This window comes from Plectropomus leopardus, chromosome 10 (genome assembly GCF_008729295.1).
Source record: "Plectropomus leopardus isolate mb chromosome 10, YSFRI_Pleo_2.0, whole genome shotgun sequence".
Lineage (NCBI taxonomy): Eukaryota > Metazoa > Chordata > Actinopteri > Perciformes > Serranidae > Plectropomus > Plectropomus leopardus.
In genome coordinates, this window is record NC_056472.1 from 12,489,266 (window position 1) to 12,507,769 (window position 18,504).

An 18,504-nucleotide genomic window follows, 5' to 3' on the forward strand; every position below is an offset into this window, starting at 1 on the left:
CATTGTCATTTGTGCATTTTAAAGGTAAAGTATATGATGATGCTGACTAATTCGTTTTGGGTTCTTGATCGACAGTATTTTGTATTCTCCTGAGTAATGGTTATTTCCACAGTGCCTAGTTCCAGAATAATTACAGAATAGATAATGCATGTGATTAGTACAGTGGAGTATTTCTGTAATTTGCACTGTTTTGTTATAGTGGCTGTGATTCACTGAAATGAGGGTGAGAGAAAATATCAGGATATTTCTTGAAGTAAAATACTGAAAGTACACGTGGAATGTGAGATGTTAGATAACTGGATTTATGGATTTTTGTGCAATTGAAATATGGAAATATGGACTGAAACATGTGACTGACACTGACGAAATTTGAATAGATGCGATCTGGATGACAAACCGAGCATGTTGTCAGTGCTGCTGTATCCTTACTGAATTTCGTAGAACTTCTTTATTGTTACTGTGGCTCCAATTCTGGGACCTGTGACATCATGTTATAGCTTCTAAAGGCGTGTCATTTTTTACACAATTTAGAAATAAAAGCCAAAAGAGTCCAAAAATGTCATATTTTAACGTCGAAAAAATGGCCAAAAAGGCAACTGTATACTATGTCAAAAAAAGTGAAAATTTTGACCTGTCAAACAAATGTCTGAGAATGTGATATTATAACTTCTAAAGACACGTCATAATAAACCAAGTGGAAAGAAAAGCCAAAAGAGGCCAAAAATGTCATATTTTATCATATCATGGCCACAAATGTCATAGGATAGTATGTCCTAAATGTCAAAAAAATGTCATATTATAGCTTGTAAAGGCGCATCATTGTGTTCAAAGTGGAAATAAAAGCCAAAGGGGCCCAAAAATGTCGTATTTTAGCATGTACAAAAAAATGGCCAGGAAGGCCATAGTATAGTATGTTGAAAAAAGTCAAATTTTGTCATGTCAAAAAGATGTCTGAAATCGTCATATTATAGCTTGTAGAGACGTGTCATTGTATACTAAGTGTAAATAAAAGCCAAAACAGGCCAAAAATGTCATATCTTGGCATGTTGAAAAAGTGGCCAAAAATGCAATTGTATAGTATGTCGAAAAATATCGAATTTTGACTTGTCAAAAAAATCTCTGCATAAAATAGTATGTTAAAAGGCACCGTGCCATAGAATTCTTAAAAAATGGCAATAAAACATCATAATCATGCATGTTGAAAAAATGAAAAAAAAACCAAGGCTATAGTATGGCAAAGATATCAAAATCCTGTCCCAAAAAAACCTGGAAAAAGCATAAAATAGCGTGCCGAGACACGCCATAGCGTAGAATTTTGCAAAAAAATGGCCAAAACACCATAAAATGCATGCTGGAAAAATGACAAAAAGGCAAGGCTATACTATGGCAAAAATGTCAAAATATGACATGTCCAAAAAACAGCTGAAAACACCTCAAAACAGCATAAAATAGCATGCCAAGACACGCCATAACATAGAATTCTTAAAAAATAGCCAAAAACATTCTAAAAATGTTTCTTGAAAAAAAGACAAAAAAAGCAAGGCTATAGTATGGCAAAAATGTCAAAATATGACATATCCCAAAAACAGCTGAAAACACCTCAAAACAGCATAAAATAGCATGCCAAGTGACACCATGGCATAGAATTTTACAAAAACAGCCAAAAACATCATAATTGTGCATGTTCAAAAAATGAAAAAAAAGGCAAGGCTATAGTATTGCAAAAATGTCAAAATATGAAATATTCCAAAACTCAACTGAAAACACCTCAAAAATGCATAAAATAGCTTGCCAAGACACGCCATAACATAGAATTCTTAAAAAATAGCCAAAAACATTCTAAAAATGTTTGTTGAAAAAAAGACAAAAAAGGCAAGGCTATAGTATGGCAAAAATGTCAAAATATGACATATCCAAAAAACAACTGAAAACACCTCAAAACAGCATAAAATAGCTTGCCAAGACACGCCATAGCATAGAATTCTTAAAAAATGACCAACAACATTATAAAAATCTATGTTGAAAAAATGACAAAAAAGGCAAGGCTATACTATGGCAAAAATGTCAAAATATGACATATCCAAAAAACAACTGAAAACACCTCAAAACAGCATAAAATAGCTTACCAAGACACGCCATAACATAGAATTCTTAAAAAATAGCCAAAAACATTCTAAAAATGTTTGTTGAAAAAAAGACAAAAAAGGCAAGGCTATAGTATGGCAAAAATGTCAAAATATGACATATCCCAAAAACAGCCAAAACAGCTGAAAACACCTCAAAACAGCATAAAATAGCGTGCCAAGTGACACCATAGCATAGAATTTTGCAAAAAAAACAGCAAAAAACATCATAATTGTGCATGTTCAAAAAAATGTCAAAAAAGGCAAGGCTATAGTATGCAAAAATGTCAAAATATGACATATCCCAAAAACAACTGAAAACACCTCAAAACAGCATAAAATAGCGTGCCAAGTGACACCATAGCATAGAATTTTAGAAAAAACAGCCAAAAAACATCATAAATTGTGCATGTTGAAAAAAATGAAAAAAAGGCAAGGCTATAGTATGGCAAAAATGTCAAAATATGACATATCCAAAAAACAGCTGAAAACACCTCAAAACAGCATAAAATAGCGTGCCAAGACACGCCATAGCATAGAATTTTAAAAAACAGCCAAAAAAACATCATAATTGTGCATGTTTAAAAAACGACAAAAAAGGCAAGGCTATAGTATGCCAAAAATGTCAAAATATGACCTATCACAAAAACACTAAAAAAACACCTCAAAACAGCATAAAAATAGCTTGCCAAGACACGCCATAACATAGAATTCTTAAAAAATAGCCAAAAACATTCTAAAAATGTTTGTTGAAAAAATGACAAAAAAGGCAAGGCTATACTATGGCAAAAATGTCAAAATATGACATATCCAAAAAAACAGCTGAAAACACCTCAAAACAGCATAAAATAACATGCCAAGACACGCCATGGCATAGAATTCTTAAAAAAAAATGGCAAAAAACATCATAATCATGCATGTTGAAAAAATGTCAAAAAAGGCAAGGCTATAGTATGGCAAAAATGTCAAAATATGACATATCCAAAAAACAGCTGAAAACACCTCAAAACAGCATAAAAATAGTGTGCCAAGTGACACCATAGCATAGAATTTTGCAAAAACAGCCAAAAACATCATAATTGTGCATGTTCAAAAAAAAATGAAAAAAAAGGCAAGGCTATAGTATGGCAAAAATGTCAAAATATGACATATCCAAAAAACAACTGAAAACACCTCAAAGACAGCATAAAATAGGCATGCCAAGACACGCCATAGCATAGAATTTAAAAAAACCTCCAAAAACATCATAAAAATGCATGTCGAAAAAAATGACAAAAAAAGCAAGGTTATAGTATGGCAAAAATGTCAAAATATGACATATCCAAAAAACAGCTGAAAACACCTCAAAACAGCATAAACATAGCGTGCCAAGTGACACCATAGCATAGAATTTTGCAAAAAAACAGCCAAAAAACATCATAATTGTGCATGTCGAAAAAATGACAAAAAAAAGGCAAGGCTATAATATTGCAAAAATGTCAAAATATGAATATCCCAAAAATCAACTGAAAACACCTCAAAACAGCATAAAATAGCTTGCCAAGACACGCCATAGCATAGAATTCTTAAAAAATAGCCAAAAACATTCTAAAAATGTTTGTTGAAAAAAAGACAAAAAAAGGCAAGGCTATAGTATGGCAAAAATGTCAAAATATGACATATCCAAAAAACAGCTGAAAACACCTCAAAACAGCATAAAATAGCGTGCCAAGTGACAGCATAGCATAGAATTTTAGAAAAAAGCAGCCAAAAACATCATAATTGTGCATGTTCAAAAAAACGACAAAAAAGGCAAGGCTATAGTAAGGCAAAAATGTCAAAATATGACTATCACAAAAAACACCTAAAAACACCTCAAAACAGCATAAAATAGCTTGCCAAGACACGCCATAGCATAGAATTCTTAAAAAAAATGACCAAAAACATTATAAAAATCTGCATGTTGAAAAAATGACAAAAAAGGCAAGGCTATAGTATGGCAAAAATGTCAAAATATGACATATCCCAAAAACAGCTGAAAACACCTCAAAACAGCATAAAATAGCATGCCAAGAGACGCCATAGCATAGAATTCTTAAAAAATGGCCAAAAACATCATAATCATGCATGTTGAAAAAATGACAAAAAAGGCAAGGCTATACTATGGCAAAAATGTCAAAATATGACATATCCAAAAAAACAACTGAAAACACCTCAAAACAGCATAAAATAGCATGCCAAGACACGCCATAACATAGAATTCTTAAAAAAATAGCCAAAAACATTCTAAAAATGTTTGTTGAAAAAAGACAAAAAAGGCAAGGCTATAGTATGGCAAAAATGTCAAAATATGACATATCCCAAAAAAACAGCTGAAAACACCTCAAAACAGTATAAAATAGCGTGCCAAGTGACACCATAGCATAGATTTTTAGAAAAAACAGCAAAAAACATCATAATTGTGCATGTTCAAAAAAATGAAAAAAAAGGCAAGGCTATAGTATGGCAAAAATGTCAAAATATGACATATCCAAAAAACAGCTGAAAACACCTCAAAACAGCATAAAATAGCGTGCCAAGTGACACCATAGCATAGAATTTTTGCAAAAAACAGCCAAAAACATCATAATTGTGCATGTTTAAAAAACGACAAAAAAAAGGCAAGGCTATAGTATGGCAAAAATGTCAAAATGACATACCCCCAAAAACACCTCAAAACACCTCAAAACAGCATAAAATAGCTTGCCAAGTGACACCACAGCATAGATTTTTGCAAAAACAGCAAAAAAACACATAATAATTGTGCATGTTTAAAAAATGACAAAAAAGGCAAGGCTATAGTAAGGCAAAAATGTCAAAATATGACATATCCCAAAAACAGCTGAAAAAACACATCAAAACAGTATAAAATAACATGCCAAGACACACCATAGCATAGAATTCTTAAAAAAATGGCAACAAACATCATAATCACGCATGTTGAAAAAATGTCAAAAAAGGCAAGGCTATAGTATGGCAAAAATGTCAAAATATGACATATCCAAAAAAGAACTGAAAATACCTCAAAACAGCATAAAATAGCGTGCCAAGACACGCCATAACATTCAATTCTTAAAAAATAGCCAAAAAACATTCTAAAAATGTTTGTTGAAAAAAAGACCAAAAAGGCAAGGCATAGTCAAAATATGACATATCCAAAAATCAACTGAAAACACCTCAAAACAGCATAAAATGGCGTGCCAAGTGACACCATAGCATAGAATTTTAGAAAAAAAACGCCAAAAAACACCATAAAAATATATGTTGAAAAATGACAAAAAAAGGCAAGGCTTTCGTATGGCAAAAATGTCAAAACATGAGATATACAAAAAAGAACTGAAAACACCTCAAAACAGCATAAAATAGCTTGCCAAGACACGCCATAGCATAGAATTCTTAAAAAAAATGACCAAAAACATTATAAAAATGTATGTTGAAAAAATGACAAAAAAGGCAAGGCAAGGCAAAAATGTCAAAACATGACATATACAAAAAAGAACTGAAAACACCTCAAAACAGCATAAAATAGCGTGCCAAGTCACACCATAGCATAGATTTTTGCAAAAAACAGCCAAAAACATCATAATTGTGCATGTTTAAAAAATGCAAAAAAGGCAAGGCTATAGTAAGGCAAAAATGTCAAAATATGACATATCCCAAAAATCAACTGAAAACACCTCAAAACAGTATAAAATAGTATGCCAAGACACGCCATAGCATAGAATTCCAAAAAATAAATGGCAAAAACATCATAATCATGCATGTTGAAAAAATGACAAAAAAAGGCAAGGCAAGGCAAAAATGTCAAAATATGACATCCAAAAATCAACTGAAAACACCTCAAAACAGGATAAAATAGCGTGCCAAGTGACACCATGGCATAGAATTTTACAAAAAACGCCCAAAACACCATAAAAATACATGTTGAAAAAATGACAAAAAAGGCAAGGCTATAGTAAGGCAAAAATGTCAAAATATGACATATCCAAAAACAGCTGAAAACACCTCAAAACAGCATAAAATAGCGTGCCAAGACACGCCATAACATTCAATTCTCTAAAAATGGCCAAAAACATTATAAAAATGTATGTTGAAAAAAAAATGACAAAAAAGGCAAGGCTATAGTATGGCAAAAATGTCAAAATATGACATATCCAAAAAACAGCTGAAAACACCTCAAAACAGCATAAAATAGCGTGCCAAGTCACACCATAGCATAGATTTTTGCAAAAAAAAACAGCCAAAAACATCATAATTGTGCATGTTTAAAAAATGACAAAAAAGGCAAGGCTATAGTAAGGAAAAAATGTCAAAATATGACATATCCCCAAAAACAGCTGAAAACACCTCAAAACAGTATAAAATAGTATGCCAAGACACGCCATAGCATAGAATTCCAAAAAAAAAAATGGCAAAAAACATCATAATCATGCATGTTGAAAAAAATGAACAAAAAAGGCAAGGCTATAGTATGGCAAAAATGTCAAAATATGACATATCCAAAAAAAACTGAAAACACCTCAAAACAGCATAAAAACGGCGTGCCAAGACACGCCATAGCATAGAAATCTTAAAAAATGGCAAGAAACATTGAAAACATCTAGTACAGGCATAAAATAGAGTGCCAAACACGCCATTCAATAATGCATGTTGAAGAAATGACAAAAAGGCAAGGCTATAGTAAGGCAAAAATGTCAAAATATGACATATCCAAAAAAACAGCTGAAAACACCTCAAAACAGCATAAAATAGCTTGCCAAGACACGCCATAGCATAGAATTTTGCAAAAACAGCCAAAAACATCATAATAATGCATGTTGAAAAAATGACAAAAAGGCAAGGCTATAGTATGGCAAAAATGTCAAAATATGACATATCAGAAAAACAGCTGAAAACATCTCAAAAACGCATAAAAGAGCGTGCCAAGTGACAGCATAGCATAGAATTTTGCAAAAACAGCCAAAAACATCATAATTGTGCATGTTCAAAAAAAAAATGAGGCAAAAAAGGAAAAAATGTCAAAATATGACATATCCAAAAATCAACTGAAAACACCTCATAACAGCATAAACGGTGTGCCAAGACACGCCATAGCATAGAAATCTTAAAAAAAATGGCAACAAACATCATAATCACGCATGTTGACAAAATGACATAGATGGCAAAAATGTCAAAATATGACATATCCAAAAAACAGCTGCTGAAAACACCTCAAAACAGCATAAAATAGCATGCCAAGTGACACCATAGCATAGAACTTTGCAAAAACAGCCAAAAACATCATAATTGTGCATGTTCAAAAAAACAGCTAAAATTATCTAAAAACAGCATAAAATACCATGCCAAGACACGCCATTGCATAGACTTTTGCAAAAACAGCCAAAAACACCCTAAAAATGCTTGTTGAAAAATGACAAAAATTGAAAGGCTATACTATGGCAAAAGTGTCAAAATATTACATGTCAAAATTTGACTTGTTCCAAAAACAGCTGAAAACACCTTAAAACGGCATAAAATAGCGTGCCAAGACACGCCATAGCAAAGAAATTTTCAAATATGGTCAAAAAACATCATAATCATATATGTTGAAAAAATGACAAAAAAAAGGCAAGGCTATACCACATGTCCAAAAATATGTCAAAAAAATGTTTGAAAAAAATCTTATCATAACTTCTAAAGACCTGTCATAGTAAACTAAGTGGAAACAAAAGCCGAAAGCGGCCAAAAATCTCATATTTTATCATGTATAGTATGTCGAATAAAAGAAATGTCATATTATAGCTTATTAAGACGTGTCATAGTGTTTCAAAAAGTAAAAGCAAAAACACGCCAAAAAGGTCATATTTTTGCACGTCAAAAAAATGGCCAAAAAGGCAATAGCATAGTATGTCGAAAAATGTCAAATTTTGACATGTTTAAAAAAATGTCAGAAAACGTCATATTATAACCTGTAAAGGTGCTTCATTGTATACAAAGTGGAAATAAAAGCCAAAAAAAGCAAAAAAAAGAGCAATATCTCACCAAAAAGTCATATTAAGGTATGTCATCCAAAATCTGACCAAATCGTCATACTATAGTATGTCAATCAAAATGGTATAAAAATGTCATACTAAACTATGTTGTTCAAAATGATATAAAAATGTCATTGTATAGTATGTCGACCAAAACGGCACAAAAATGTCATACTATTGTATGTCGTCAAAAAACGCATAAAAAGGTTATACAAAAGTATGTTGTTAAAAATTGCATAAAAATGTCATACTATGGTATGAAAAAAAAAAAACGGCATAAAAAAGTGATACTATAGTAAGCTGTCCAAAACTGCAAAAAAAAAAAAAAATAGAAAGAAAAAAGTAATACTACATTTAAGAAAAATGAAAAAAAAAGGTACCTCGTACCTTGGACCTTGTTTTCCCATTATCATTTCATTATCAAGTAGAACATGTTTTCTGTTTCACCAGCACACTGCCAAGCAAGATGATGAATGGTACTGGTTAATCTTCACCCGAATTATTGCATTTTCATATGCTGTTGTTGAAGTTCTTATCCACTTAGAACTCACACAGACATCACACTTCCAGCACACCTGTCGTCTATCTTCCTCCCTATTGTTTCCTCCTCCCGTCAATTTTAGACCCCCCCCCCCCCCCCCCCCCCCCCCCCCCCCCCACACACACACACACACAATTCCGCGCTCTGTCTTTCCCATCATCCCGGTGGTCAGACCATGAGGTTTTTAAGATAAAAACAAGACAGAAATGGTGGCTTCAAGCATACTGTGTTCTTTGTTTCCTGAATCGGGGAGAACAGTGTCCTGTTTTCTCTCTGTGCACATCTGCCTAGGAACATCTGGAGAGTGTCAGCCTTTCAACATTGTGCAGAGCAACCATCACTCTTTCCCCTGCCTGACACATCTCATCTACTCCCAGTCAGCAACAAAAAAAAAAAAAGAGAGACAACGCAGATCTCCCACATTAAAAATCACACAACAAATCGACTTCAACCATGGGTGATTGGAAACAAAATGCCTTATTGGATGTGGCTGGAGGAACAAGAAGGTGACAGCAGGGAGGAAGGGAAAAAAAGAGAGGCTGAGGTGGTTAAGTTGGAGGCTGGTAAACAGATGTGAGAGGGTTCATACTGTAAGTTTAGAAGGTCCGATATACACAGGTAGACTGAAAGATACACAGAATACGTAGTCTGCAATCCTATAATTCTAATTATTTTCTCAATTCGCAGGCAATGACAGGCATGATATGTTAAAGGGTAGAGAACGATCATGGCTATAGACAATATTTTAAGTATGGCTTAGTAAAAAAACACAAAACATTGGCTAGGAATATGGAAATGAAAAGAAATCAAAAAATACACAACCCTTTTTTGTCTAGTGCATGCTCAAGCAGTACTGGCTTACCAATACAATAAATAAATGAAATAAAATAATTTAATCAAATCTAATTTTCTTTTTTTGTGTGTGCATACAATATGAAAATTTAAATAAAATTTTATTCTATTTCTGTGGTTGAAAATAGAAGTACCATTTATTTATTTATTTTCAATTGTGTCCGATTTTATACCATTTATATTTAAAAAAAAAAAAAAATTAAAAGCGTAATCTCTTTTTAAGCCCATTTTGAGAAAAGCAGGATTCTCCTAGGTGTCTCTTATGAAATATGTGGAAACTCACCATGCCAAGTCATAATATAATACACCAAATAGAAAAATACTTTTTTAAAGTAAAGTATTTGCCTCATTTTAAATTTTTTTTAGATTTATGCACAGTAGTCGAGATGTTAGTAATAATTGACGACGTTATTATTTAAAGTAAAAAAGTAAATTATATTAATTATTACATTTTATTTATATTACATATGTGTACCTCAACATGTATTGAAGTTTGTGAATTCTTGCCATATGATACTTGATATTATATACTTACTTTTTTTATTAACTGTATTTATTTTTTATTTTTTGCTTAATTCGTTTGATCTTTCTTCGCTTGACGGTAAATACTGTATTATTTTGTTATTTATTGTTCATTTTGAATATAATAATTTGGATATTTTTCTACTTCATAATTATTACTTTATGTATTTACTGAATTTTTGAGTGAGGACATTGCTAGTGAAGACCTTTCTTTGTTACGAATGACCTTTATATGGTCTTCTTCTCTGTTCATGTTGATTGACCTGTGAACTCATTGATTCGAAACACATGTCCTGTACACTATACATGTCAGTTAGATGATTGCTGGCTTTTATCCTAAAGAAGACAAGATGTGCCAAAAGACTGATCTATGGAATTTAAAATAAAAAAAAAAAAAAAAAATGACCTCTGAGTTATGAGTGTTTCACTTCCACTTGTAATCTGTTAAACATATGGAAATATGCTTTACTGTGAAAGAAAAGCCAACAGTATTTGTTGGTCTGCATCATAATCACAGGATAGAATGAAAACACAAGAGCAAGTCTATCATCATCCATTTTTTGGAAAATATTTTGCGAATATTTATTATAAAAATATAAATGTTTCCACTACAAATCATTTTACATTAGTAGACAAGGCCATCTACATTTGCACACATAAACTCTCACACAGACACACAGGTCAGTCTTGAGACAGAAAATTAGGAATCTGGATATAGGGTGCATAACAGTATTGCTCTCTCAGATGTCCCAGGTTTATAAAGTAAGTCAAAAACCAAAACATAGATAGACACATAATTTACTGTATGCTACAAAAAACTCATCAACATTTTGCTGTATAATGTTAACAAATAAATAATAATGTAATCATAATCGCCTTTTTATTGTAGAAAAGAAAAAAAGCAGACAAATATAATCCAAAATAAGATAAAATATAATACAGATGATTTTTATCTCTTTTTTAATTAAAAATGTTGCACATTTTTTTTATTTATTCTTTTATACATACAAACATTTGTACAAAGAGGGATGGCCATGTACATATAGTGGGATCTGTAGCGCTAGTTGCTATCATTACGATGGTTTACATTATGTACATGCTAATTAGAACACATAGCAGCAACAGCAGCATCCACAGGTAGACCAAGTCACAGAAGACCAACTGACGCACTGAACAGGGACGGGATTCCCAAAAGCACCAAAATCACCCCTATCCACTTAGTCTATAGCCAAGCCAGTAACATTTCCATTCAAAGTGCGCAAATATTCTGTACGAAGTGCTTGGAAGAAATTTAAGATGGCACCCTTGTGGTAAAATGTTACCCATCCAACAGCACAAATTACCGAAGTGACAGTTCAGAAATACTGGGTATGTGTTCCACTGAGGGACTGACTGGGTGACATCAAAGCAAGAGACTAACATCTAGAATTCTGCACTTCAGAGTACAAGATCATCTAAGCTCTAAGGTGCCTTTAGGAAATCCCATCCTTGACATATATTGTACTGGAAACTATCTCAGAAAGCAATCATTTATTGGACGTGTTGCATCTCTTTCAGGCATTTTCACACCTGTTAGTTAAGGGCAGTGATGAGAAAACCTCATGCCCCTTTGAGATGATAAAAAAGAAAGACCAAGACTTTGTTGAAAATACATAGAAACTGAAACTTTTTTTTTTTTGCTCAGTGATCCACCATGATCCAACCCAACTAGAGGAGGCATTACTTTTTGTATCAAACTCACCTGGATTTATGGATTAATTTTATACAAGAACAAAGTTCTTATTAATACCAATTCTCAGATCCCTCATGGCTTTTGTTAATAAGTTATGGACTTAGACTAAAGTAATATAACAGCATCCTCAGATCAGCAGTGTTGATCTCATCCTTCTAAACTGATCTATTCCGTTATTAGCCCATTAAATGGTCGTGTGTAGAAGGTAGACGGTAGATTTTTTAGTCATTTTGAAATTACGTTTGTCCTCAATCCTGCTACATCTTTGGAGTTGAAGGATGAGTTGATTAAAATCAGCAACTACTATTCAGATTCCATCTGGCTGCTCACGCATATTGCTGCTGATGGCATCATTCAATTCCTGCAGTGCATTTTTTGAAGTCTTGTGTCCTTATGGCTTCCAACAAGGTCCGCCCATCCAGTGCAACAGCTTGATCTGGGTTGTTAGGGGTTAACCATGTCTCTGCGAAGATGTGCACAGAGCAGTCCCTAATCACCCGCCGCCAACTGGACATTAGCCAGAAGAAGGCTTGGTATAGACACAGCTCTCGGTCCAAGTTGGGTCAGCCTCACCCTGATGCCAGCTCGCCTCCCTCTCTTCATCCTATGCTTTCAGTTTGGTTTCTCCCTTGTCTGACTGGCCACTTGGCATATGCCATTGGTGGGGACCCTCTCGCAGTCTGCTGCATTCAGTCCAACCCTCACACAACTTTTCCCAATGTTGCTAAGTGCTTCTCTATCGTAGAAAAGTCAAGCTTCAGCAGAAGGGGCCATGGTGTCAAAAAAAAAAAAAAAATGCAAAAAAAGAAGCAAGGATATGAGGAGCTGCAGGCTGCTGCATCTACATGTGCTGCCGTCGTCATAGCATTGGCACCATAGATTTGATTAAGTAGGGCCCTAAATGCCTCCTGTTTTTGCGTTTATTATTGGGTGCCAACCTATGGTGGCCATAGGGATTATGATGGGATCAAATGGGGACGAAAGGTGGCGTAGTATAATGAGCAACAAAGTCTGAGTAAGGAGGAGGTTGGTTTGGATAGATGGCTCAAGCAAACTTTTCAGAGACTGCTGTTTATGTCACATGCAAAACCAAAAGTCTGTGTTGATTTATTTTACGATACATACATACATTCAGTACATAATGAAGGTAACCTACGTAGTTTAGATTACATAACAAAAGTACTTTTTTTAAACCCAAACCCTAATTTTTTTTCTGAACCAAGTGTGGCGAATGTGAAAACTAATAGGACTGAAACCTGACCAACTGCAACCAATTCCCAACATTTAAATGCGATATCAGGCCTATTGGTACGTGCAGTTTCCCCCCGTCTGAAGCATTATAATTTTAGTGATAATAACTGATAATAGCCATTTAGTGACCTGCAAATATTCAAAATGGGTGATTAATAACAGAACAAATTCCACTCCTTAGAGAGATTATGATACCTGATGTTCTGTAGGGTGAATGATGCTAACTTGCCTTACCTGAAGAAGAAACTCAAGTAAAAACTCTCCTCTAGTTTAAAACACTTCCACAACACAACAAGAATGTCTGAAGCAGGAGCCTGAAAGACACCACTTCATCATAGATTCTGTTTTACCTCTTATAAATTTCTCTTTTAGAGTTTTCCCTTTTCTGTCTTTTTTAACCCGCACCCTCAGTTTCTGGCACTGCTCCATTCTCTCTGTCTGTTTCCCCTTGTTAGAGAAAATACAATGAATAACGTACACATCCTGAGATTTCACACAAAGGGCATTGGGTTGAGGGAGCGGCACTATAACTGTACAATATCTGTTCATAAGCACATAGAACACTGATGTCACCATAAAGAAAAACTGTGTGTGAAGTGTGTTATGGCCCCTGTACCTTCAAAGCACAGCGTTCAATACATTGTACATGTGACGGACTCATGGCTTCCAAACAATGAGACTATTTAACTGATTATCATAATTATTGCTTTTATGTGACATGTCTACTGAATGCAAATGCTATAGAGTTAGAGCTACGGAGTAAAATGGCTCGGTTAATGCCTAGGTATGTCCATAACCAGCTCAGTTCTCTCATGGATAGAGACGGTATATGTAGGTAGTTATAACAAAATCTCACGCCTCAGACCTCATTAGTCCAGGAGGGGTCCACATCCGGGTGAGCTGCTGCTGTCTGACGTGCTCTTCTACACACTGTTTCACTGCCTCGTTCCACAGACAGTCAGGCGTGGTGGGAGGAGACTGTGAGCATGCCTGTCCCCTTTTAGCCGTAAGGGGAAGGCTATGCTGTCCAGCTTAGCCAATATTGGAGAGCTCCGGCTATAAGTTAGTCCAGTCCTTGCCCTGTGATCGGTCCAGTCCTATTTTGTATCCCTTCGAAGGTCTCCTTGACCTCCTTGGCTTCCCTCTGCTCTCTCTAACCCCCCTATATGTCTGTAAGGCATCTCAACTTGGGCATGGAGGGACGGAGGGTCGAAGAGTCAGCCAGTTCACTAGCTGGCAGGTCTGCACTGAACTCTTTCCTGTCTCTCTGTAAGGACTTGGTATCGTCTTTCAACGAAACAACAAAAGCCCTCAGTTGTATCGCATATTTTCCTCCATTTCCATCTATTAGCAACCACACCGACAGACAAGTCTCTGCTGTTTTTACTCGCTGGGTTCATTTCTTAAACAGGTACTGGGCCATTCTTGGTGTGGGAATCTAGGGCTTTGAGGCTGCTCACGATCTTCTTCTGCGGTCCTACGATAGTTACTCCAACCTTTTTCAGATCCCTGATATGTGTGGACAGAGAGGGAGGCGACCATACACAATCAGAAAGGGAGACGAGATGGAGAGAAAGGTGGGACAAAAAGACATGGAAAGTGTGCATTAGTGATGGAGGATGTGACATTTAATGACATGCTCCCAGGGCCGCTCCTCTCACTTTACCATGCATCTGTCATTCACAACAGACTGCATTTCCCAGAAGGCCACTGGGCTACCAAACACCCTGAAGGGGTTTGGGGGTGGAGGAGGCTGTTGCCTCTGCTCTCCATTACGAACAAACAGGGAGGTGGGCCTATGGGGCTACACTGACAGCTGCTTTTATGACCCTGTCAGTGGAGGAAATATGGGAGGGCTTGGTGGCATATAAGACCCAGTTTCCTGCATTGCATTGAACTGGATTTCATTGACAGAGTAGATATAAATATGTGGAGAGGAGCGGCACTGGTTCATATGCAATATATTACAACATAATTCAGATATATCAATTAAGCTCTTAAAGATTAGTTACATGCATTTTTGCATTCAAGTGTAAAGAGAATACAATTTTTTTTTTTTTTTTTTGTTTTTTTTGTTTTTGAATTATTTTTTTTTTATTTTTTTTTTTTTTTATTTTTTTTATTTTTTTTTTTTTTTTTTTTTTGTTATTTTTTTTTTTTTTTTTTTTTTTTTTTTTTTTTTTTTTTTTTTTTTTTTCTAGTTACAACAATTTGTGTAGGAAGAACTTTTAAATTTTTTATTTTTTTTTTTTTTTTTTTTTATTTTTTTTTTTTTTTTTTTTTTTTTTTTTTTTTGGTTTTTTTTTTTTTTTTTTTTTTTTTTTTTTTTTTTTTTTTGGTTTTTTTTTGTTTTTTTATTTTTTTTTTTTTTTTTTTTTTTTTTTTTTTTTTTTTTTTTTTTTTTTTTTTTTAGTTAAGGCATCATACACATCAAACACACACGGTAGTTAGTCAGCTCAATTAAAGCATCAAACCCTTTTTGAAACATAAAGCAACAACAACCTTAATCTAAACGAAGTGTTGCACACTAAGCGTTGTTGATATCACAAGAAGCCACAGTGGATGTTAAGACGCATCTCTGTTGCCCATCTAGGAGTAACAATAATGTTATTATATTAGTAGAAGCAGAGTTGCAGTCTGAGTGGTGGCATAACTACAGCAAACACTTTCGGCCATTAAGACATTTTAGTGCTATTCGAAGATAGTTCCATTAATGTTTTGTATTATTCAGATGCAAGCGGAGACTTTAGTTCAGCCAAAATAGCATTAAGAAACTTTGGGGCAAGGCAGACACTGAAAGTGACAAAAACACAATATTGCTTCACTCTGTCCTACAATGTAAAGGGATAGTTCACTCAAATTTTGCTTTAAACATAAACTGTGCAGTTCAAGTCTTTTTCCATAAAACTTAAAATAAACAAAACAAAGAAGTTTTTGTCTTTTGGTGCAGTAAAAAAAAGCACCAATATGCCTTAAAGAGACAATGGCTCAGTTTCCATCTATACACTTATAATCCAGATTACAGTTGGACTGAAACACAGCTATTTGTCTCTAAAAATTGACTAACTATCCCTTTAAAAGTCGGACAAGTGAAAGCCTATCAGTGATTCTGGAGGCAGGTTACTGCTCCCAGGCAAGGGCCTGGTTTTTGTCCTCCACCCACCATCCAGAGCCTGAGGAGGCGGGAAGGAGCTGGGCGTTAGAGAGTGGTGATTCCCATGGACGGCTCCCATTCTGGGCAAGTGGCGGGTGTGACGTGGACCTCCGTCAGAACCACTCTACTGAGACACAGTCAGGCCCAGCAGCATTAATACATTAAACTAGAGATCATCAGTGAATCAGGCTAGGTCATGTAGTTTTACCTTTAGAATGTAAATCAAATGTAACTGTTATAGTCTGGAAAAGAGGATCCTCTGAAGCTGAAGAAGAATTGACAATAACTCCCATGTTTTGGGAACATGGTGGCAAACATTTTATAACCTCGAAATCAGAGGTGAATCGTCCTATATGCAACATAGGCAGCCACCAAGGGTGCCACCCAGAGGCAGGTTGTCAAAGTTGCTTGCCTAAAGCCAAATATCTAGTGGTCACTAGTGGACATTTTATCAAAAAGAATAAATCTCAGCTAAAAACTGACAAATAAATTCCAAATATAAAGCTGAAAAAAATAAAATAATAAGTGAATTACAGATATGGTTGATATTGGCTAGAATGGTGGTTATCTGATTAGCAATGCGAAAGTCATAATTCTATTTATTTGATTTAACCACTTGAAACCTGGCTTGATTTCTTTCAAAAACATGGGAAAAAAGCTTAACTTTAACTTAACAAGATAAGTTAAAGTAAAAAGTGTTTTTAAGTCCCTCTTTTTGATAATTTTTAATACATTTCTCTCCCTCTCTTTCTCTATCTGTTTATTTTCTCATCACCTTTTCTGAATTTCTTGCAATGTGTTGGACATTTCTCATGAAATTGCTCGCTGCCTTTTTTTTTACCCCCACATTTCAACAGATATCTAACCAATTTGCTCTGAATGCACCACAACAAAACTGATGTTGATATAAGTTTCAGATGGTTAATATTATAATGACCATAAGGTTTTAGAATCTAACTAGTAATCATCAACTATAAATGACTCAAGGATGGTTAATCCTATTTTATTAAACTATGGCGTCAGACCACATGGATTCTAACTTTAGGCTGTCCAGGAGTGCAATGGCATTTGGAAAGTAGACATAAAAAGACACAGCAAGGCATTATATCACAACAAAATATTTTCGAAGCATTGTCATTGTAAGATTAACTTAAAGTCGTGTAATAAAGTTGTTTAACTTGGCAAAAACTAAGCAATGCAGTGCTCTGGCTTAACATAACACCAACAGTTGAAGGTTTCTTTCAGCGCGTCACAGTGTTAACTCAGCAATTCCCATAATCCCAGAGCAAAACCTTTGCAGGGAACTTTTCTTAATTCGAGTAGTAAATGGGAATTCTGGTGTTTTTGTTGTGAAAAGGCATGAATCATAACTGTATCACTTAATAATGGACTCAAGTCAATGTCTAATTTGTTGTATCATAATTTGAGCTGCTGAAGGAAAGTGGATGGGTTAAGTTTGAATGCCAGGCAGGCCTGATGGGTACGCCCTGATTGACAGTGGTGTGCACACCCTGTGTATAGACTTCACTGTGCCAAATGTGGCTGTACAAGAAAATGTCAGTGTTTTATCACTTCAGGTTGCTTTCCTTTGTCTGGCACTTCAGGTCAAGTTCATCACCTTCCCAATCAAATACCTGAAATGAACTTTGCGTGCACTCTGTCTAGATGAAGAAAATAGTCCAAATGATGCAGTATTTCCTAGTCAATCCATTCCATCCCGTCTTGAAAAAAGACTTCAATTACTCCAGCAGATGAGTCAGCACACTGCAGCCAAGTATGATTACTGTTCCTCAGAGGTCAGAGCATTGCCAAGCCTTGTGCTGAATATCAAGGACTAGATTAAGACTGTACAAATCAATAGAGCAATCTATATTGAGCAATGCACAGTCTCAGCCAAGGCTGCTAGCCTTGTAGCTGAGTTAGCCTTGAGAGCCTTAGCTGCAGCCTTCAGTGGATTAATACTGCAGTGATCCAATTTAGCATCAAGCTACAGAAAAAAAGCATAACAGACCAATATGATTTCTTGAGTGGTAGCTTACTACAGTGCAGTTTATCTGAGATGTGTTTTGCCAACACCTAATGTGGATTTCCACCCAGTCTGCAGTGTAAGCTTTTTTGTTTTGTAACATGTTGACTGGAGATAACTTTCAATTGATTAAACATATTTACTGAAGAAATGGCATGAGAAATGTCAAGAGCAAAATACCTCTTTTGTGTAGGAGGCTACCCCTGAGAAAAAGAGATAAAGAAATAGTACGCAGCTACAACAGAGGCTACAATTACAACTGGCTCCACTCACC

General features: G+C 35.0%; 1 protein-coding gene across 1 annotated transcript in view; it reads right to left on the bottom strand.

The window, feature by feature from the left end:
- Positions 1 to 13,127: 13,127 nt before the first annotated feature.
- epha3 (eph receptor A3) overlaps positions 13,128 to 18,504 on the bottom strand; it is a 115,537-nt gene continuing 110,160 nt past the window's right edge. Inside the window, 1 exon segment of the mRNA XM_042495261.1 lies at positions 13,128 to 14,559. Within this exon segment, the coding sequence (XP_042351195.1) occupies positions 14,454 to 14,559 (106 nt within the window). The 3' untranslated portion in view covers positions 13,128 to 14,453.